Raw genomic sequence first — 22,270 nt, forward strand, 5'->3', positions numbered from 1 at the left:
GAATATATAAAGAACTCTTACAACTCAACAACAAAATGACAAACAATCTGTCTTAGTCTGTTTGGGCTGCTATAACAAAATCCAGTAGACTAGCTGGTTTATTAACAACAGAATTTACTTCTCACAGTTCTGGAGACTGGGAAGTCCAACATCAAGGTGCCAGCAGATTCGATAGAGCCCGCTTCCTTGTTTATAGACTGTTGTGTCCTCACACGGCAGAAGGAGTAACTTATCTTTCTAGTGTCTTGTTCATAAGGGCACTATTCGCATCCATGAAGGCTCTGCCCTCATGACCTAATCATCTCTCAGAGGCCCCACCTTCTAATATCGTTACATTTGAGGGGTAGGATTTCCACATGTGATTTTGGGGGGGAACAGACAGTCTATAGCACAGCCCAAGTTAAAAACAGGCAAAGGACTTGAATAGACATTTCTCCAAAGAAGGTGTATAAATGACTACCAAGCACACGAAAATACGTTCAACATCATTAACCATTAGGGAAATGCAAAGCAAAACCACAATGAGATACCACTTTATACCCACTAAGATGGCTCTAGTAAAAACAAAAAAGGAAAATAGTAAGTGTTGGCAATGATGTGGAGAAATTGGAGTTCTCATACCTTGCTGGTGGGCGTGTAAAATGGTGTGGCTGCTGTGGAAATCCGTTTGTCAGCTCTTCAGTAAGTTAAACATACAATGACCCAGCAATCCACTCCTGGGTGTATATCCGCAAGATTTGAAATGCAGGTCTGCATATAGATTTGCTTGGAAATGTTCATAGCCGTATTATTCGTAATAAAGATAAGGTGAACACAATCCAACTTCCATCAGCTGATGAATGGATAAACCAAATGTAGCATATCTGTGCGATGGAGTATTACTCGGGCATAAAAATGAATGAAGTACATGCTACCACACAGAAGAAACTCACACACGTTATGCAAAAGAAAAGAAAGCAGACACAAAAGACCACATGCATGATTCAATTTATACCGAATATCCAGAAAAGAAAAAGGAAAATCAGTAGAGACAGAAAGGAGATTACTGGGGCTGGGGGTGGGAATGAGATTGACTGCAAACAGGAAAAAGGGACCTTTTTGGAAATGTTCAAAAAATTAGATAGTGGTGATGGTTGCAAAGCTCAGTAAACTTACTAAAAGTCATTGAATTGTACACTTACAATGGGTGAATTTTATGCTGTGTAAATTATACCTCAATAAAACTGTCAAAATAAAAAGAGGAAATGGGTTGAAGGAGGGGCTGTGTCAATTATTTTTTTCCCAGTAGTCCCCTTGGCTGAAATGCAAATTTAACCACTTCCTCCCCGCTGACCAGCTTTAAATACTCAGGGGTGTTGGGAGGGTGTTGAGAGATCTTATTTCACCCTCTTCTGAGACCTCCTGGGCCACATTCATGAGACAGGAACTGACCCAGAGGGGTCCCTTAAGGGACCCTTCCCTCAACACAGATCTATTTCTAAGGGGACTCATGTTCACCCCAGAGGACATGGCAGCTGTTAACTTTCCATCTCCAAAAGCATCTACTTTTTAACCACAAAGGGTTAAGTTGCCACTGCTGCATCTTTCCCACTCCCTAAATCATGGCTGGAGCACTCTTTTGAAAATGTAAATTGGATTAAGCCACTCCTCTGATGAAACCTCAGATGACATCCAATTTCCCTTGGAGCCAAATCTACCTTCTTCACCCCATCCTGCAAGGTCCCAGGTGGTGTGCAGGATGTGGGACTTCCATGACTCCGTCTCCTAGCATTCCTTTGCTTGCTCACTCTATTCCCCACACTGTCCCAAGTTCCTGGAGCGAGCCACACTCCCTCCCACCTCAGTGCCTTTGCACCTGCAGGTCCTTCTGCCTAAGATGATTCCCCTGTGGCTGGGGTATTTCTTACCATCCAGGGTGCCCCCTCTGTGTCACTACCTAGACCTCTCATCGGTTTTCTATGACAGTATAATTTGCATTTAGTTTGTCCATTACTTCTTTTTGTCTGTCTCTCCCCACCAGAATACAGGCTCCATGAGGGCCACCACTCTTGTGTATTTCTGGAGAATATCCCCACTACCTAGCCAAGGGCATGTTCAGTGTTGGCGGGTAGGAGGCCGGAAGGAGAGAATGGGTTGGGTGGGTGGGTGGGTAGAAGAATGGAAGAGGGGGTGGGTGGGTGAATGGGTGGGTAGAGAGAAGAATGGGAGGGAAGAAAGCAGGCAGCTGGGAGGGAGGGTGGGAAGAGGGATTGAATATCCCTGGGTTAACATACATCCAGAAGCAGTGTAGTGCGTGATCAAGAATGTAAACTCAGGAGCCCGAATGACTGAATTAAAATCTCATCTCTGCCAGCATCAGCTGTGTGACCTTGGACAAGTCACTTAACCTCTCTGAGCCTTGGCTTCCTTATCTGTAAAATAGGGATGATGTCCATGATGGTAATAATAACTACCTTCTCATGTTATTCTGAGGTTTAAGTGAGGTGATACACCTTTAAAGTCCTTAAAACCCTGGCACAGAATCAGCTTTCAGCAAATATTAGCTCTTTTTTTTTTTTTTTAACTACTCCTTCTCTTGATCTTTCATCCATGGTATCAGAAAACTCACCCTGAAGATCAAGAGAAAGACAAAGAAAAGCTGGCTTCCTCTCAAGAAACGTGCTCCAGAGAATACAAGTTATTTTGGTTGTGAGGAAGAGAATCTCTTTAGGGCAAACTTCTTTTGAATCGGCCACAGGGGAATTTGTACCAAGTTCCTCAGAAACAGCTAGAAAAAAAAAAAAAAAGAATAAACAACAAGATGCTTTCTCTTTTTCTCTGGAGCGGTCATGTGGCTTAGCTGCAAATTGTTTCCCCAAAATGTCAGGTGGGGAGAGATGGCATGTGTGTTTGAGCCAACCTGCGTCATTAAAACAGCACAAAACAGCCCCCATCCACCCTGGTAACATTTCAAGGATGAAATGTTTGGGCCCATTTCCACAGCCTTAGGAATCTGATCCACCCAGGTTCAAATCCCAGCTCTGACACTTCTTTGCTAGTGTGACATGTCACCCCTCTGAGCCTTGGTTTCTCCCACTGTAAAATAAATAGGCATAATCTTATTTGCCTCACAGCGTTTGTAGAATAAATGACATCACCTAGTGCCTAAAAAATGCAAGATACTAATAGTAGTGGTTGTGATAGCACCAGCTTTTTGAGGCTGCTGGGTGTGACCTTGCTGAATTTTGCCCCCAGGTTTCATAAATGTCTGCAAGAGACATCTGACCCTCTCACGGGCCCTTGGCTTGTCAGCAAGACAAGAATTCTCTTGAGAATTTCTGTTCTCTATTTTCTTCATGAGTTCCCATGTGTTAAATGGCTAGGTCTCCCCATTTGACAGATGGGCAAAGCGAGGCATTCAGAGGGGTGATGTGACATGCCCAAGGGATTGTCTTCTCAAAGGCACGGAGACAGCATCCTGCTCCCCGCAGCATTGCAGCAGGAAGCCAGATTCAAAGGAAAAAGCCTCAGAGAGTCTGGGAGGGAGTCCCGAACTCAGACCTCTGCTGGGCCAGGCAGGCAGCGTGCAGGAGTGAAGCCGGCCAGCGTGCAAACCCCAGAAGAGGGGCCATTGCCTCTCCATGGGACCTTGGGCAGGTCTCTGGGCTCTCATGCTTCTCTCTGAGCTGAGACCCCTGGGGACCTCCCGGGTCTCGCTATGCCACCTCCTCACCCTCAGAGCTTCAGTTTCCGCAGCTGGGAGAAGCGGCGGCTCACCGCCCCCCTGCCCGCCTTAAAGGTCAAGACTGTGAGGCCTGTGGGGGTCTTGTCACCCGTCCGCAGGAGGCAAACGTCACGCCGGTGGCCCCAAATGTCTTCCTAGCGGGCGACCTTTGGTGAGCAGTGGGCCTTGCCCTGGGGCCGGGCCCCCTCCCACCTCTTTCTCACTCCCTGGGGGAGGAGCCGGCTGCTCTGTGGGCGGGGCCTGGGGAGCGGCTCACCACATCCTCCCCTTCCTCCCCACCCTGAGCACGCGGTGGGGCTGGGATGGCAGGCACCGCCTCTGGCAGACCCACTGGCGTCTCTCTGCTGAGTGACCGAAGAGCTCGGGGTCCGACTGTCTGCCTGCTTCTCCCTGCGCGTGACTGACAGCCACCCGGCTGTCTGTCTGTCTGCCTTCCTGCCCGTCTGCCTGGCTGGCTGTCTGTCTGCCTGGGTGGCCAGCTATCTCTTTGCTTGACTTCTCCTGTCTGACTGGCGGGCCAGCCCTTGGCTGCTGTGGGTCCATCGCCGGTGCAGCTGATCGGTCCCTGCCCAACAACCTCTGTCTTCTGTCCATGTGTGACCTCTTTGGGACGTGACTGATGGTTGCCTTTGCCTCTGCGTGGCCCGCCTGCCCGGAGCCCAGCTGCCGTCCGTCTGGGTGACAGGTCTTGTGCTGTCTGGTAGGTGACTTGGGGCAGGTTACAGCTTCCCACCCCAGTCCCCTGCCTGTTCTCCCAGACCCCCATCCCTCACGCCAAGCCCAGCTGCCATCCCCTGGGAGCCCACCGGATTGCCGGAAGCACAGAGAGAATGGATTTCTGAGAAAGAAGTAGGACAGCAGGTAACTTACCTCTAGCTACCGCTCTGGCGGGGGGGGGGGGGGGGGGGTAGGGGAGGAGGTACCTTATCTGCCCAGGAAGACGTGCAGGGGTCCTGTGCCCTCATCACACCTGGGGACAGTTCAGCCCAGCTCAGGATGCCTGGCATCCCTCTCTGTGGGTCTGTAAGAGGCCCCAGGGACATAGAGGCAGAGGCAGAGGCATGGCTGAGATGACCCCCTGAGGTTGTGGAAACCAGCCTCCAAAAGGCAGGGGCTGGGGAGGGAAGGCTGGTTCCAGATTGAACATGATGTGACAGTCACCATGGTTCTGGGCAGCTGAGCCGGGCAGGGGTGGACATGAGTGTGACGGGGTCTGTTTGGGGAAGGGGAGAGGCATCGACTTTGTACCAGGTTCTGTGTTTTATCTCCTTTATTTCATCTAAATCCTTTAAGGTGGGTTGGTGTGCCCATTTCACAGATAAATACAGGTTCTGAGAGGTAGGTTGATTTTCCCAAGGTGACTCAGCCAGTACGTAGCAGGGTCAGCAGGTGACTTGGAGGCTGGTCCTGCCCTCCACGTGCTGTCTCCTCATCTTTCTCATGAAAACACGGCGGATGCGCCGATGCTGAGAGGCAAGTCGGTTCTGTGTGTGCGGAGGAGAGGGGAATGAGGAGGCTCGGGGAGGCTGAGCCTTGAAGGATGGGTTGAATTTTGACTTGGGGAAAAAAGGGGGAAGGAAGAAACAGGCAGACACACTTCTGGCAGAGGAGCAAGTGAGTAAACGCCTGGAGGGGAACTTAGGATGCAGAGGACCCAGGGCAGGGGGGGCATTAAAAAGTCAGGGGCTGCTCCTGGGAGGACATCTGCTTTCCCCTGGGGGAAAGTGTGGGGGTTTTAGAAGCACATGGTAGAGTGGGGAAAACCTGGTGGGTTCAAAATCCAGCCATGCGGCTTCCTGGCTGGGTGAACTTGGGCAAGTTACTCTGCTTCTTCTAGCCTCGCGGAGCCTCGGTTTTCTCATCTGTGAAATGGGGAGAATGGCAGCTCCATCCTTGTAGGGCTGGTTGTGAGGATTCGAGGGAATGAAAATATCAAAGCTGTTGGCTGGGGGCCTGCCCAGGAAGGGAATTTGCATCATGAGGAGGCTGGAGTCTGTGGAGGAGAAAGGCCAGTTTCCAAGAGCCATGGAAGGTGCAGGGACACACTCGGGAACGTGCAGTCAGTCCCACCTCCCTCAGCCGCCTGGGTTCTGGTCCTCCCGGGGCCAGCGCTCAGCATGCAGCAGGAGCGTGAAGCTCTCCCATCATCTTCACAACACCAGGTGAGGCTGGTGGCCTCATTCAGCCCATTTCACAGATGAGGAGACTGCCCCTCAGTGAGGAGAAGCTTGCCCCAGGTCAGCTGTGACCATAAGATGCAGAGCTGGGTTTGGAACCCCAGGGTGACAACCTGCTGGACAGGATGACATAAAAGCAAGAGTCATAGTCCTAGGGCACCTTCTGAGAGGGGCACTGGATCAAGGGGGCTGGGCAGACCCCAGAGGGGGAGCCCCGATCACCTGTTCCCCATGGTGGGTTCAGCAGAAGCCCTAGTCTTGCCCGCCCCACACCTGGCAGGGAGTCTGGATACTCACATCCCCGCAGTGGAGGAAACTAAGAGCCCTTATGTTAGGATGTGGCCAAGACCCCGGGCCAGGAGAGGCAGGTGAGCAAGACAAAGGATGTGCCCCAGGTGCTGCAGGCTCCCACCTGCCCATCGAGGAAGAGAAAGGGGTTGGAGGTGGGGACTGGAGCCCAAAGGGGCTTATAGGCAGAGGAAGGGGGCTTGCTGGAGGAGGGGGCCAGTTTGAGAGAGTAAAGCAGGCAACCAGAAGCTTTGGGAGGGACCAGCTTCTCCACAGCATCAGGACCACCCTGGGGCCTGATAAATAAATGAATGAAAGGAAGGAAGGAAGAAAGGGCATCCTTCCTCCCAGCGAGGGGAGCCAGTGCCTTCAGAACCCTGGCAGGCCAGAATGATGGCTCAACTTCTCCACATAGCTGGGAGGTCTCCACAATCAGCTGGGGAGCCCTGGATCTGGCTCATCACCACACTACCGATTGTGATTTGGGGCTTTGAAAACAGTCAGACCCAGGTTCGAGTACCATCTCCATCACTTAGTACCTGTGTGACCTGCAGTGAGTCACTTAACCTCCCTGAACCTTTGGTTTCCTTATCTGTTATGTGGAAATAAGGATGCCTATCTCGGTTTGCTGTGAGGTTTTATTCAATGTGTATTTATTGAGCACTGTCCTAGGTCCTGGGGATTCGGTGGTACACAGACAGAGCCAGTGGCAGTTTGAGGGGAAAGAGCTTAGCAGTGGCTCACGAGAAATAGCAGCTACTATGTTTTACTTTAAATATCATTGGTAATAATCGTCTTGTTATTACCCAGAACACTTGGTGTAGCTTCTGGCTTATACTCAGCCCTCAATAAATGATCATTCTATGATGATTCTACTCCCCCCTTTCTCAGATGGGGAAGCTGAGGCTCTGAGAGGGCTGGGGGTTTCCTAGGGTCACCCAGGGAGTCATGTACAAGCAGAGGGAAGAAAGCTGTGAAGACAAGGGAACAAACACTTCCTCGGGGGGCGGGGGTCTTCCCCCCCATCACAGCCCCTTCCTCCCCTGCTTCTCCCTTCCGTGCCTTCTGCAGCACCCCAGCCCCCAGGGGCAGGGGAAGGGGGGCTGAGAGGAGCCCCCAGCTTCGTGGCTCACAGGTGGCACTGCCCCCACTTCTCGCCCTGGCGCCCGGCCAAAGGGACTTTTTACGACAGCTCAAATGAGAGCTCTGAGTAAACTTGGAACTTCTGAAACAACCTGACAGTATTCCCCGGGGTGTGAGCAGAGGTCCCTCTGAGGGCCCCCGATGGCCAGGCCACCTGCAAAAGGGCCCTGGCCTGCGGGTCCTCACAGCCCCCGGGAAGGATCTGGCCACTCATATCGTCCCGAGTGAGGTGGGGCAAATGCACCAGCCTGGCTCCCTGCTCAGGCCCTGGCCGCTTCTCACTCTGTGACCTGGGCAAGGCTCTGGGCCTCTCTGGGCCTCTGTTTCCTCATCTGCCAAGAGGGCTTGATGATGTAGCCTGGGACGAGGGCCTGCAGGCTTTCTCCAGTATGAACCAGTAACCCCCAGTCTACTTGGGCCAGGGCCAGGGCAGGCTGATGGGGGCGTGCTGGGCAAGGATGGGATAAAGGGCAGGTCGCCAGCCCCGCCCCCCCAACCCACCTCAGCCCCCCACCCCCGCCTTGTGACCTCAAGCAGCCCTGGTTCAAAGCATCCTTTTTTCTCTGTCTTACAGCCAGCCCCTCCTGGTCAGGGGGCGGGGAAATGGGACTGGGGTGAGGTGTGGCTACGGGAGCCCAGGGAGGTTGCACAGTCTGGGTGGGGTTGCCTAGCACAGTGAAGGGCAAATAGAGATGGCAAAGGCAGGAAGAGTTTGCTGGGAGTGGGGCATGCGCCTCAGCTGGGAGAGGTTGCACAGGCTGGAGAAGTTCCCGTAGGGAAAGGCCAGTCAGGCTTGGAGAGGCTGCGTGGACGGGGATTCATAGCCCGGCTGGGAGAGAGAGACGGACTAAAAGATTCCACAGGCTCAGAGGTGGGACAGGCTGGGAAGGCCTTTCCCCTCATGTTCAGCTCCTACTGACGAAGCCGTCATCACAGGGTCTTGGCACACCTGTCCTCAGACACCCCCAACCCACCCTTTGCCACCGTCCCCCTCCCCAAACTATGTAAAAAGCAACTTGCAATACTCACACACCTACAGTGTGCCCAGCACCCGCCTTACGCTCCCTCAGCCAGGCCAGGGCCACTGCCCCCATTCTACAGATGAGGAAACTGAGGCCCAGAGAAAAGAAGAGCCCAAGGTCCCACTATGAGTTAGAGGCAGAGCCTCCTTCTGGATCCAGGGCCACAAGGCTGGTTCTTCCCCAGCCTGAGAGCTCTGCTTTAAGAACTCGCTGTGCGACCCTGGGCAACCCAACGTCCCTCTATGACAATTTCTTGCTGCTAATCTGATGACAACGGTCACGGTCACTCAGACCCTGGGAGTTGAGGGTGTTGCCCCAGGTGGGGGGAAGTTCCTGAGGACAGTGACAAAGTGGATGGAGAAACCAAGACCTCTTGGGGGCTGCCTTGGGGCCTACTCCTTGTAGGACTGGACACAGCAATTTGTAGCCTCTGTCACTCATTCACCGTTCTTCAGCTCCTTGTTAAGTATCTGTTATGTTCCATGCCCCGTTCTCCGCACTAGGGATGCCGTGTGAACAAAATAGGTAAATTTCCCAACTTCTGGGAGCCTGTGCTTCAGGATAGAGACAGGTCATAAACACAAAACCAGGAACATTTGCTAAATGAATGCTAATATTACAGTTGCCAAGAAGGAGACAAACAAAGGGGTGTGTGGCACCCAGAACTGCAGGGGAGACGCATTTCAGACAGAGACTGGTTGCCTCTTTAAGGAGGCAACATTGTAGCTGAAACCTGAGGATAAGAAAGCAAAGAAGCAGGGGGGAAAAGTGTTCTAGGTAGAAGGAGTGGCATGTGCACAGGCCCTGAGGTGGGGGGAAAATGTTGGAGTTTTGGAGCTTTTATCCTTATCAAGTGCATAAAGATCCTCAATGCACTGAATTTAAGAAACAAGAGTCAAAAAGAATAAGATTTATCTTTGTGGAGTGTACAGTCTACATGAGTTTCTACATTGAGGGTAAGCTTCAAAATCCATTATGATAGAAAGCATCTTCTTGGGTTTCGTCACTCATGTAACGAATGCTTTGAGCACCTACTGTCTGTCAGGCACTGGTTAGCCACTGCCATTCAGCAGTAACCAAGCAACACGTGGTTCCCACCTAGAAATTGCTCAGAATGTTGCCAAAAACACCATAAGCAATGTGCTCTGGTGGAAGGATGGACCCCAGAGGAAGGAGTGACTCATGCCTTGCAGAGGTCAAAGATTTACAAAGGAGACGACATTTGAACTGGCTTTTGAAGCCTGAGTAGGAAGCTGATAGACAGCCAGGGGAAGCAGAGAGTTCCGGTGGCTGAAACAGCACGTGCGAAGGTGTGAGAACCAGACGAATGGGGATGTTGTGAAGATGTCCAGATGTCGGGGATCTGGAGCACCTGGAGTCCGGGATGAAGACTAGGGGCAAAGGGAATGTTGGGGGGCAGATCCTGACATGTTTTGAATGCTGGGCTAAGGAATTTGGGGCTTTCTCTGAAGGGCAGTGGGGAGCCATGGAGAGACATAGTTGGAGTGAGGACTGGGCTGGAGGGGCCACAGCTGGAGGCAGGGAGGTCAGGGAGGAGGCCAGGAGGAGGGCAGGTGAGCAGAAGTCCTTGGAGACCAGGGATACACTAGGAGCCCTTTCTTCTGTGTTCCCTCTCGGGAAGTCCCTCAGTCTTGACACTTCCCCTTCTGGTGACCTGTTGGGTCTTGTTTCTGGCACTGCTGGGGAGTCCCTCTTCAACAACCTCATGTCTTCTTGGTCCCTGTGGAAAACGGGCCATTTTACTTTTACCACACCCCTCACCGTTCACTTTCAAGCCCCAGTCCCCACCTGGGTCACATTGGGAATGGTGACCGACTTAAGGATCTGAACGAGTCCCATTCCTGAATCATCAGTGAGGGAAAGGAGATACAGGGGAACCAAGAACTTGGGTTCTTTCCAGTTTGGGGAGGTAAATAATGCTGCTGTGAGCACTCTGGTACATGTCTGCTTGTGTACATGTACATTTTGCTCTTTGGTGCATAATCTAGAAATGGAATTGTTGGGTCTCCTGTTCAGCAGAAGTTTTCCAAGGTGGTTATACCAATTTACACTCCTCAGAGAAACTTGAGTAGAGATTGAGAGTTTTGATTAGTTCATATCCTTTTTAGCACTTGGAATTGTTTTTTTTTTTTTTTTCATTTTAGTCATTCTGGGCTGATGTGTAGTGCTATCATATCGGGATATAAATTTGCACTTCTTTGATAAGTAACGATTTTAAGCCTTTTTAACATGCTTGTTGGCTGTTTGGATGTCCTGCTTTAGGAAGTGTCTGTTTAAGCTTTTTGTCCATTGAAAAAAAAATTGAGTTCTGGGTTATTTATTTATAATTGTTTTGTAGGAGTTCTCTCTATATATGTTGTATATAATTATATACATAGTTTAACATATTATATATTTATATACAATTATATAAAATATATAATTATATGAAAGAAACTATAACAGATATAGATATAATCTCTCATTTCAGTTTCTTTTCCATTCTTTTTTTTCAATTTGTCTTTTTGTTTGTGTCTTTTATAAAAGTCAAAAATTTTCTGAATTCAAAAGGTACTTCCACTGGAGAAAAAAAATGGAATTACAGTGTGACCTATTATTGTCTCCTTTTTTCAGAACAATAAAACATACCCCAATTTAATGAAGGTAGTTTACTCCATCAATCAAGCTATCTTCATCAACATTTGGCAATTTATCTGACACCTCAGTATATTAATCTGTTATTGCCTGATGCACATTTTTATAGATTTTATGCACAAGGTAATTGTGCAAGTATTTATTTCCCTTTTGATAAGCTATCTGGGAAGATACCAGGACACGAGAGGCGTGATTTGTTTACCACATATTCTACTTCTCCATACTTAAAAAATTTTTTTAAATAAGGAAAATAGTACATAAATTTTGCAGTGTGGCTTATGACTTCTTAAAATGAAACAAAGTTGGCTCTTAAAATAGAGGTCAAAATTAGCATATGAATGTTGATACTGAATCACGTTATCAGTTGATTTCTACAAAGTTACTTAATGTACATTCTACTTTGTAAAGGTAAGTTTATCAAAATCATACATTGCTATGTAAAATTAATATCCTCTCTATAATTGACAGTTTATTTTATGATTTAAAATTCTCCCTAGTTTCAGTGATGGTGATATAAAGTTCAAAGTGAGTATTTTAATAAGCTGTGTCATTGCTTTTAGAGAAAATGCATTGTATTCAAGTTGCAATATATTTTAGTTTCTGCAGCATTATTCAGTCTTTATAAAATTGCTAAAAACATGTTTTTGTGTACTTTTGACATACTCTTTGAACAAAAAGACATAAGCACAGCTAGAATAAATGCAATACTCAATGTTGGTGTAGTATTATAATTTATGGAGTAATAGTCTGTTCATGAAATTTAACTACACTGAACAAGACCCTCTGGGCTTATGCATTGCAAGTACATACATTAAAAAAAATTTTTTTTGCTGCTTTTTTGTTGCTGTTTTTGCTCAGTAATGCACTACATATTTTTCTTTTTTACCTTTTGACCCCCTTCACCTATTCCTCCCACCTCCCACTCCTTTCTTCTGGCAACCATCAACCTGTTCTCTGTATCTATGAACTTATTTATTATTATTATTTTTGGATTCTACATATAAGAGAGATCATACAGTGTTTATCTTTCTCTGTCTGGCTTATTTCACTTAGCATAATACCCTCGAATTTCATCCATGTTGTTGTAAATGGCAAGATTTCATTATTTTTCATGGCTGAGTAATATTCCATTGTATGTATATTCCACATCATCTTCATCCATTCATCTATTGAAGGACACTTAGGTTGTTTCCATATCTTGATGGTTGTAAATAATACTGTAATGAACATAGGGGTGCAGATATCTTTTCGAGATACTGATTTCATTTCCTTTGGGTATATACCCAGAAGTGGAATTGCTGGATCATGTGGTAGTTCTACTTTTAATTTTTGGGGGAACCTCCATACTGTTTTCCATAGTGGCTGCACCAAATACATTTCCACCAACAGTGCACAAGTGGTCCCTTTTCTTCATATCCTCACCAATACTAGTTATTTCTTGTCTTTTTGATAATAGCCATTCTAACAGGTGTCAGGTGAAATCTCGTGATTTTGATTTGCATTTCCCTGATGATTAATGATGCTGAGCATTTTTTTCATGTACCTATTGTCCATCTGTATGTTCTCCTTGGAAAAATGTCTATTCAGATCTTCTGCTCATTTTTTTTTTTAATTAATTAATTTATTTATTTAGTTTTGGCTGTGTTGGGTCTTCGTTTCTGTGCGAGGGCTTTCTCTAGTTGCGGCGAGCGGGGGCCACTCTTCATCGCGGTGCGTGGGCCTCTCACTATCGCGGCCTCTCTTGTTGCGGAGCACAGGCTCCAGACGTGCAGGCTCAGTAGTTGTGGCTCACGGGCCTAGTTGCTCCGTGGCATGTGGGATCTTCCCAGACCAGGGCTCGAACCCATGTCCCCTGCATTGGCAGGCAGATTCTCAACCACTGCGCCACCAGAGAAGCCCCCCTTCTGCTCATTTTTAAATCAGATTGTATGAGCTCTTTATATATTTGGCATATTAGTCCCTTATCTGATATATAATTTTCAAATATTTTCTCCCACTCAGTAGGTTACCTTTTCATGTTGTTGATGGTTTTCTTTGCAATGCAGAAGCTTTTTACTATGATGTAGTCCCACTTCCCTATCTTTGCTTCTGTTGCTTTTGCAGCCTACTTAGAGCCTACTTATTTCTTCATAATTCAGTCTTGGCAGGTTTTTAGGAATTTATCCATTTCTTCTACATTATCGAATTTGTTGCTGTATGATTATTCATAGTTGTATCTTATAATCAATTTTACTTCTGTGGCATCAGTTGTAATGTCTCATCTTTCTTTTCTGATTTTAGTTATTTGAATCTTCTCTTTCTTAGTCTAGCTAAAGGTTTGTCAACTTTGTTGATCTTTAGAAATATATTTTTTATATTAGTCTCAAATTCAGTGCCCTTGTTTAACAGTTATTATCTAACAGTTTATCTGTTAAGTGTCTGGACTTTTTAAGGTAATATCATTCCAATCCTTATAGTTTTCTGATATTTATAAATTTATTTATTTTTCTTGCCTTATTGCATTGACTAGGACCTCCAGTACAAGACATTCTTACCTTTGTCCTGCCCTAGAGGATAAAGTGTTCACTATCTGACCATTAGGGATGTTAGTTGTATGTAGTGTGTGTGTGTGTGCGCACACACGTGTGTGCTCCTTATCAGATTAAGAGTGTTCCTTCTATTCCTGGTTTCCTGAGAGTGTTTTAAAAATCATGAATGAGTGTTGCAAATTATTAAATGTCATATTAAAAATTATTAAATTATCGTATAAAATTTCTTCTTTATTCTGTTTATGTGGTGAAATAGATGACTGACCTTCAAATGTCAAACTACCCTTGTATTCTTGGAATAAACCTCATGTGATAAGGATGTATAATTTACTTTTGTATATATCATCAGATTTGATTTGTTACTATTTTGCTTAGAATTTTTGTAAGTATATTTATGAGAGAGATTAAACTATAATTTCACTTTATTTTAATGCAAAGTGTTGGTTTCAAGGTTACGTCTTTAATTTCAGTGATTAGTTCATACACTTAATAAAAATACTGAGGTGTTTGGGATTAAGTGTAACTTCTTATTATTTGTTTTCCTTTTGTCCTATCTATTCTTTGCTCCTTTTTCTTCTTTGTCCCATTTTTTAGATGAATAAAGTTTTAAAAATTATTAATCTATGTTTCCTGTCTATTAGTTTGTTATATTTTCTTTTGTAACTCTTTTAGTGTTTTTCTTAGAGATTACAGCATGCGTAATTGATTTTTTTTTTGGAGTCTACCTTTATATTAGTATTTTTATCACTTCCCAGACAATACAGTGACCTTTAACTTTATTCACCCCTTCTTATCTTTGGTGTATCATGGTAATGTATTTTAATTCTGCATATTGTTTAAACTTCATAAGATATTACCATTATTATTTTCAGCAATCAATAGTATTTATATTTATAATATTCTATTGCTCTTCATTCCTTCCTACAGTAAATTGCTTCCCATCTGAGATTATTTTCCTTTTGCCCCCAAAATTCACTTTAATATGTCTTTTGATGCAGGTCTACAGGTGACAAATTCTCTCAGCTTTTTTTTTTGGTATAAAAAATAATGATTTATTTTGCCTTCATTTAAAAAAATTTGTAATTAAGATCCAATTCACATACCATAAAATTCACTCTTTTGAGGTACACAATTAAGTAGTTTTTAGTATACTTATAAATTTGTGCAATCATCACTACTATCTAACTACAGAACATTTTTATTGCTCCAAAAACATCCTATACCCATTAGCAGTCACTCCCTATTCCCCCTCCCTCCAAAGCTCTAGCCCTTGACAACAACTAATCTACTACCTGTCTATGGATTTGCCTATTCTGGACACTTCATATAAATAGAATCATACAATATGTGCCTTTTTGTGTCTGGCTTCTTTACTTTGGATAAATTTTCAAGGTTCATCCGTGTTGCAACATGTATCAGTAATTGATTCATTTTTATGGTGGAATAATATTCCATTGTATGCATAGTCTACATTTTGTTTGTCTATTCATCAGTTAATGAACATTTGAGTTGCTTCCAGTTTAGGGTTATTATAAGTAATGCTGCTATGAACATTTGTGTAGAAGGGTTTTTTTGTGAACATATGTTTTCAATTCTTTTCGCTATATACCTAGGAGTCAAATTGCTTGGTCACGTGGTAACACTATATTAACTTTTTGAGAAACTGTAAAACTGTTTTGCATAGTGGCTGCACCATTTTACATTCCCATCAGCAATGTATAAGGGTTCCACCCTTATATCCTCACCCACATTTTTTATTTTCCATTTTTAAAAATAGCCATCTAGTGGGTGTGAGGTGGTATCACTCCGTGGTCCTTATTTGCATTTCCCTAATGACTAATGATGATAAGCATCTTTTCATGTGTTTATTGGTCACTAGTATATCTCATTGGAAAAATGTCTATTCAAATCTTTTGCACAGTTTAAAATTGGGTTGTCTTTTAGATCTTGAGGGTTCTTTATGTATTCTGAACACTAACAAATATATGGTTTGCAAATATTTTTCCCATTCTGTATATTGTCTTTTCACTTTCTTGATAGTGTCTTTTGAAGCACGAAAGTTTTAAAATTTGAAATAGTTCAATATATCTGTTTTCCTTTGGTTGCTTGTGCTTTTAGTTTCATGTCTAAGAAACTACTGTCTAATACAAGGTTCTGAAGATTTACACCTGTATTTTATTTTAAGAGTTTAATAGTTCTTCCTCTTCATACTGGGCCTTTGATCCATTTTGAGTTGATTTTTGTATATGGTGTGAAATAGGAGTCCAGTTTCATTCTATTTCATGTGGATACCCAGTTGTATGAGCACCATTTATTTTATTTTATTTATTTATTTTAATTTTAAAATTATTTTATTTTACTTTTGGCTGCGTTGGGTCTTCATTGCTGTGCGCAGACTTTCTCTAGTTGCGGCGAGTGGGGGCTACTCTTCGTTGTGGTGCGCAGGTTTTTCATTGCGGTGGCTTCTCTTGAGCACATACTCTAGGCGTGCGGGCTTCAGTAGTTGCAGCATGTGGGCTCAGTAGTTGCGGCGTGTGGACTCAGTAGTTGTGGCGCACAGGCTTCAGCAGTTGTGGCGCGTGGGCTCTAGAGTGCAGGCTCAACAATTGTGGCGCACAGTTGCTCTGTGGCATGTGGGATCTTCCCGGACCAGGGATTGAACCCGTGTCCCCTGCATTGGCAGGCTGATTCTTAACCACTGTGCCACCAGGGAGGTCCCCCATTTATTTTAAAGACTATTCTTTTCCCCCAGTGAGTTGTCTTGGCACCCTTGTCAAACATCAATTGAATGTAAATGTATGACCTTTTTTCTGGACTCTCAGTTTTATTCCATTGATCTATATGTCTGTAAATAAGCCAGTACAGTAGAATCTGTAGCTTAAGGTTTCCTGTTAGTTTTGAAAAATTCTTAACCAGTATCTCTATTATTGCTTCTGAGTTATTCTCTCTCTTCTTTTTCTTGACTCCAAATACATTTATGTTAGACCTTTTCACAATGTCTCATGTGTCTCTTGTGCTCTTTTCTGTATTTTTAAACATTTTTTTCTCTGCATGCTTCAATCTGTTCATTTTCTACCAATCTTTCAGTTCACCAATCCTATCTTCTGATTTTCTAATCTGTTCCTTTATCCATCTATTAAGTTCTTATACATTTCAATTATTGCATTTTTCAGCTCTAGAGTTTCTACTTTTAAATAGATGCTGTATTTCTGATGGAATTCTTGAACGTACTGATCATAGTTATTTTAAATCCTGTCTCATAAGGCCATTTTCTGAATCACTTATCAGTCTGTTTCTGGTTTTGTTTTGGTTTTATCCTCTTGGCTTTTGGTCATTTGGTACTGTTTTCTGGTTTGTCTTATCAATTTAATTCAATGCTGGACATTGCGTATGAAAAGTATGGAGGCTTTAGATGAAGCTAATTTTTTCCAGATAGTTTTTAATTTTTTTTTTCTAGCAGACATATAGCATATAGGCAGATCATCTTGATGCAGTGAAGACTGAACTATTTCTGATTTTTCTTATTCCCAAGGCATAGCCTTTCCTGAGTAACTGGGTATTTATCAGGGCCCGTTTTTCTTAGACTCTGATTCTTTCCTTAGCATTGTGAAACTGACAAAATCTCTTCTTAGCCTTTTAGCCTGTTACCAGATGCTTTCTGCTAGGTTTCCTGGAATGTAACTCATTTGCAATGACTTGGCAGATTATTTGAGGGGACATTGCATGCAGAATTTCAACACATTTTCCTTCTCTCTGGCACCCTGGCCTCTCAAGTACTATCTAACTTGGTTGCTTTCTCATGCTTTCTAGCGTTTTTTTTTCTCCTCTTGTAGTTGTTCTTAGTGAGAGGGTTACTCAGATACCAGCTCCATCATGGCCAGAAGTGAAAGTCCCCCTTCACATTTTATTTTATAAATCCAAGATTCACTTACATTTAAAATGTTATGAAATAGTTTGGACATACAAAAAGGTGTAAAGAAAAACATAATCAGCACCCATGGTAGCTTCACTCAGTTTTACCAAACTGTTGAGACCCCTGGAGACCCTCACCTCATCACATCCCCTCCTTGTCTACGCTATTCAAGATTTGATGTTTTTCATTCCCTTGGATTTCTCTGTATATTCAGGACACATGTATATTCACCCAAACACTATATAGACCTGCTTTACATGGTGTTAAGTGTGACACAGATGTTGTTATTATGCCTGTGTTCTCTTGTAATTTTTCTTTTGCTTCAGAAAGAGTCATTTGCTTTGTGGGTTTTTTCGTTGGTTTTTTGGTTGTTGTTGTTGTTTTTTTTCTGTAAGAGTCATTTGCTTTGTTGTGTGAAGCTATGATTCATTTTCACATTGAGTGATTACACCATAGTTTATCTTTCCATTCTCTTGCTTATGGATATTTAGGTCGTTTCCAGTTTTTCAATATTAAAATCAATGCCACTATAAACATTTCTGCCTATGTTTCTTGTACACATGTGCCAGTGTTTCCTTGGTAGGATACCTCACAGTGGAATTGCTGGGTCTTAGGGCAAACACTTGTTCAGGTTTATTAGGCCATGCCAAACTATTTTCCAGACTAGTTGTATTAATTTACATCTCCACTAGCTGTAAATGAGAGTTCCCATTACGTTGTGTCCTCAGCAACATGTGATGTTGTCAGACTTTTAGTTTTTACTAATCTGATAAAATTTAAATGGCATGTTATTGTGGTTTTCATTTGCATTTCCTTGTTGACTGTGAAGTTAAGCACTTTGTGTTCTCCATAGCACCTGCTTCCATTTGACTTCCTCCCCCCAGTCTTCTCCACATCCCCAGACTCTCCTGAAATTTGGCCAACTTTTAGTCTGAAGGACCACAACCTCAGAAGCCATTTCTAGTCACTGGAGCCTGGTGGCTAAGCACCAATTTAGGGCGCCATCCCATCCAGGACTGCGCTGGAGTGCTTCACAGGCAATGATGCATTTAGTGCCTACAACAAAAGAAAACAGAGAATCAGAGAGGTCAGGAACTTGCCCAAGGTCGCACAGCTGGCACCTGGCAGACTCCAAGCCAGGTGTTCTTCACTCCTCTGTAGGAGGCTGCAGGGCACCCTCTGTCCTTCACTCAGGAAGCACACCTGCTGGTCTGGGTGCATCTGGGGAGTAAGTTGCTGTTGCCCTCAGGAGTCAGCTGAGTGGGAAGCCCCATAAGGGGGTGGATTCAGGGCAGGGAGGGCAGTAGGACCGGGAGGCGTTCCTACTTGGTGCTGTGGAAACAGGAGAAGACGTCATCATTCAAGGCTGATGTTTCCCAGAATTGAGTGGCTTGTTTTAGATGGTGTTAAATATCCCTGGACCCCCTAGTGAGAGAGTGAGACCTTTTTCAAACTTCTTTCTATCCTCTGATGAGGGAGGGGGTGAGAATCTCAGCTTGATGCTAGTATGTCTTCAACACCTCTCTAATACTCTTTAATCTCCCTTTTTAAACAAAGGCAAACTAGACCTCCAACTCATCAGAGTCTTTTTTTTTTTAAATAAATTTATTTATTTTATTTATTTATTTTTGGCTGCATTGGGTCTTCGTTGCAGCACGCGGGCTTCTCATTGCAGTGGCTTCTCTTGTTGTGGAACACAGGCTCTAGGCGCACAGGCTTCAGTAGTTGTGGCATGTGGGCTCAGTAGTTGTGGCTCTCGGGCTCTAGAGCGCAGGCTCAGTAGTTGTGGCCCACGGGCTTAGTTGCTCCGCAGCACGTGGGATCTTCCCGAACCAGGGCTCGAACCAGTGTCCCCTGCATTGTCAGGTGGATTCTTCTTAACCACTGAGCCACCAGGGAAGCCCCATCAGAGTCTTAAGCAGGGAATAGTATCTGACTAAAATTCAATTATTGTCTTTTGTTTTCCTTGTATTTAGTTTTTACATTTCACTGCATTTTGTTTTATGGTAAGTTGATTGTTTTGTTTAAGAAACACTTATATAACATCTGCTATATGCCAGGCACTGTTTCAAATGCTTTACTATCATTGACTGGGGAATGATACACAACTATGGGGAAAAAATACACAACTATGTGCATTATTACTTAGCTTGAAGTTGGAGTTCAATTTTTAATAGGGTTTGTTTATAGAAAATATATTAAATAAATAATAGTACACATGATCTACAAATATGGCCAACTTTTGGAAAATGAGACATTTGGGGACCTCTTGGGTAGATCACTCAGGGAGTCCGTCCATTCTGGTGCTTTAAAAGCCTGTATCCATCACTGTTTCTTGAGTGTTTGTGTGTCAGGGGCTATGCCAGGGGCCCAGTGATTCTATAAATGGAGTCTTTGAATCCTCACAAGAATCCTGGAAGCAGGCTTTACCATCTTTACTTCTAAGGCTCAGAGAGGGGAAGCGACCAGCCGAGAGCCACACAGCTGAACCTCTCCATGCCCTGCACCACTGCCTACCTGGTGACTTGTTAGGGAGCTCAGAGGAAGCTCCCGGCAGGGCCAGAGTAGGCTCTGGGAGAACCCGGGTTGAGGGATGGTGTCCGGAAGAAGCCATGTGTGTGACTTGGTCCCTGCACGGGTCAGCCCTCTGGGCTCCTGTTCCAGCTACACCCCTGTCCATGGGATCTATCTGGGTAGGGTTCTTGGGACCCACTGGCTTCTGGCTGGTACCTCCCCGAGTAGAAACAGAGCTGGGGGTGCAATGGATAAAGTGCCAGCAAGAGCCTGGCATTGCCAGCCTGGTGGGTTGTTCTTCTGCCCAAGGTACCAAAGTCCGCTCTTCCTGGACAGGCTGACTCTGGTCTCCAAAGAGGTCTCTTCTCCATCTCATGCAGATCAGGGTGTCCAGGGCACCTTCGTGTGGTCAAGCTGGGTTCCCCCGTGCTTGCTGGTGGGCTAACCCGGGGGAGCTCTGTATTTGGGTCAGAACCCTCACTATTGGGCTAAGCTTATCTTAGGTATGCAGTAACTGTCTCCTTTGTGGGCTAATCTTGGATTTGTTACTCATTAAGAAGCCAATTAATTGGGCTAACATCAACATGGGGGTTTCGTAAGAAGGAGGACTCAAGATCGCTGCTCCTCAAATACCACTTTCCAAGCCACTTTCCCCTCCCTGCCTCCCTCTTTCTTATCTAGATGGATAAACGTGCACACATCGTGCTACATCAACAGGCTTAGCAGGCGTGGACCAGCAGTGAGCTCTTCCCCCTTTACATCCCCCTCTCATTTGTGATGGTGCTGGGGGCCCAGGCAGAAGTGGGGAGACATGGGGAGGGATCCAAGGGGCAAAGAAGCCACTTCTAAGGGACAGGAATCCTTGGGGGCAGCCACGGGCTCCTCAAACTCTTGTTTCTCAGAAACAAATCCAAGAAACTGAGGCAAGTCTTCCAAAGGAGGGATGGGGACCAGAGGCAGGATGTTCAAGGTCCTTTGGTCCCCAGGCCCCAGGCCCACCTTCTCCCTGTGTGTCTCTTCCAGGCTCTGGCAGGCAGCATGCTCTGTGGCTGGGCTGCCCCTTTGCTCCTGCTGATGCTCCAGGGGGGTAAGTAGTTGCTCCGTGGTGTGTGGGCGGAGAGCGGCCGGGCTGGCCTTGTGGGCTCCAGGGCGGGGTAGAGGCCACAGGGTCAGAGTCTGTGGGATCTGTCCACTTGCGGCCGACACAAGTCCAGTAGCCATCTCTGCATTAGCCAGAGCCCATCCCACCAGAGAGCTCCACTGTCCAGAAGTGAGTCCCACATGGCCCAGCCCACTGTCCTGGCCTCCACGTCTCACTGGCCGGGGAAGGGGGGCGGGAGGATGAGAGACTTCATCCTTCTTCTCTCTGCCTTGGCTGGCTCCCAATTCTCAGAGTGAGGAAGTCCTGCCTGTGGTCTAACCTCAGTTTCTCCTCATCTCCTAGGAGATGTTTTTCAACAATCACTGGATCCACTGCCAGCACAGATATTCCCTTGTGGGGGAGAGTGGCTGTGGAGACAAAAGTAGCCAAAGCCTCAGAGGAAGCCCTGGAGGACCAGAAGATGTTGCAGTCAGAGGGAGAGATGTTCGAGATCCGAGCAGGGAAAGGCCAGGTGTTAGACTTGGGGGCACAGTCAGGGCTGAGAGATCCAGGAAGCCTTCCCAGAGGAGGCGGGACGCAGCACACAGGCTCGAATGGGAGCTGGCCTGGGGGCAGGGGTGCCCTCAGCCGCCACTGTGCTGACTCATAGGCATTTCACTCCGGTTTTTACCGGAAGACCCAAAGCCTCAAATAGCTCCATCAGGAAACAGATATCAGGCTCCTTTATTTTCCCTTTCTGAGTGGTCAGCATCCTGTCCTAGCCTCTAAGGGCCTTTGGGTCACCCGCTGCCTCTCCCCACCCCGTGGGCACAAATAACAAGCCCCTGCTGTGTCCCAGGGGCCAAGCATCCTCATTCCCTTCTCCCGACAGCCTGTGAGGCTCAGAGAGGGTGAGAGGCAGGTCCACGGCCACACAGCCGGGCAGTGGCAGAGCTGGGATGGGTTCCCAAATCTGCCTGATTCCCGTGGTCTTAACTGCTTTTATTGGGTGAGTGCCACGTGCAGGCAGCGTGGGCTGCACCGGCGTGATATCATCTAAATGCCTCCCCACCCCCTCCGAGGGGCCAGTGTCTCCGGCTTACAAATAGGGACTCAGAGCAGTCGTGAGTCATGTGTGCACTTTTCACGGCTCCCACTGCCTCCCACACGCTGTGATAACCCTGGGCGGGGTGGGGGGTGGCCCGGGGGCTCTCTGCCCAGGGCT

At 45.8% G+C, this 22,270-nt stretch overlaps 1 protein-coding gene across 3 annotated transcripts in view; it reads left to right on the plus strand.

Annotated features, from left to right (window-relative positions):
• Positions 1–2,184: 2,184 nt before the first annotated feature.
• Positions 2,185–22,270, plus strand: part of IL21R (interleukin 21 receptor) — a 39,262-nt gene continuing 19,176 nt past the window's right edge. For 2 of the 3 annotated variants that reach the window (XR_014254679.1, XM_082429382.1), the window contains exons 1-2: positions 2,185–4,585; positions 20,988–21,051. Coding sequence is in view for 2 of the 3 variants with exons in the window: in XM_082429382.1 (XP_082285508.1) it covers positions 21,003–21,051 (49 nt within the window). In the remaining variant the exon portion in view is untranslated. The remainder of the gene's footprint in view (positions 4,586–20,987; positions 21,052–22,270) is intronic. The other variant, XM_082429383.1, reaches the window with a different exon arrangement.

Source organism: Balaenoptera physalus (genome assembly GCF_965194825.1).
Source record: "Balaenoptera physalus genome assembly, chromosome: 16".
NCBI lineage: Eukaryota > Metazoa > Chordata > Mammalia > Artiodactyla > Balaenopteridae > Balaenoptera > Balaenoptera physalus.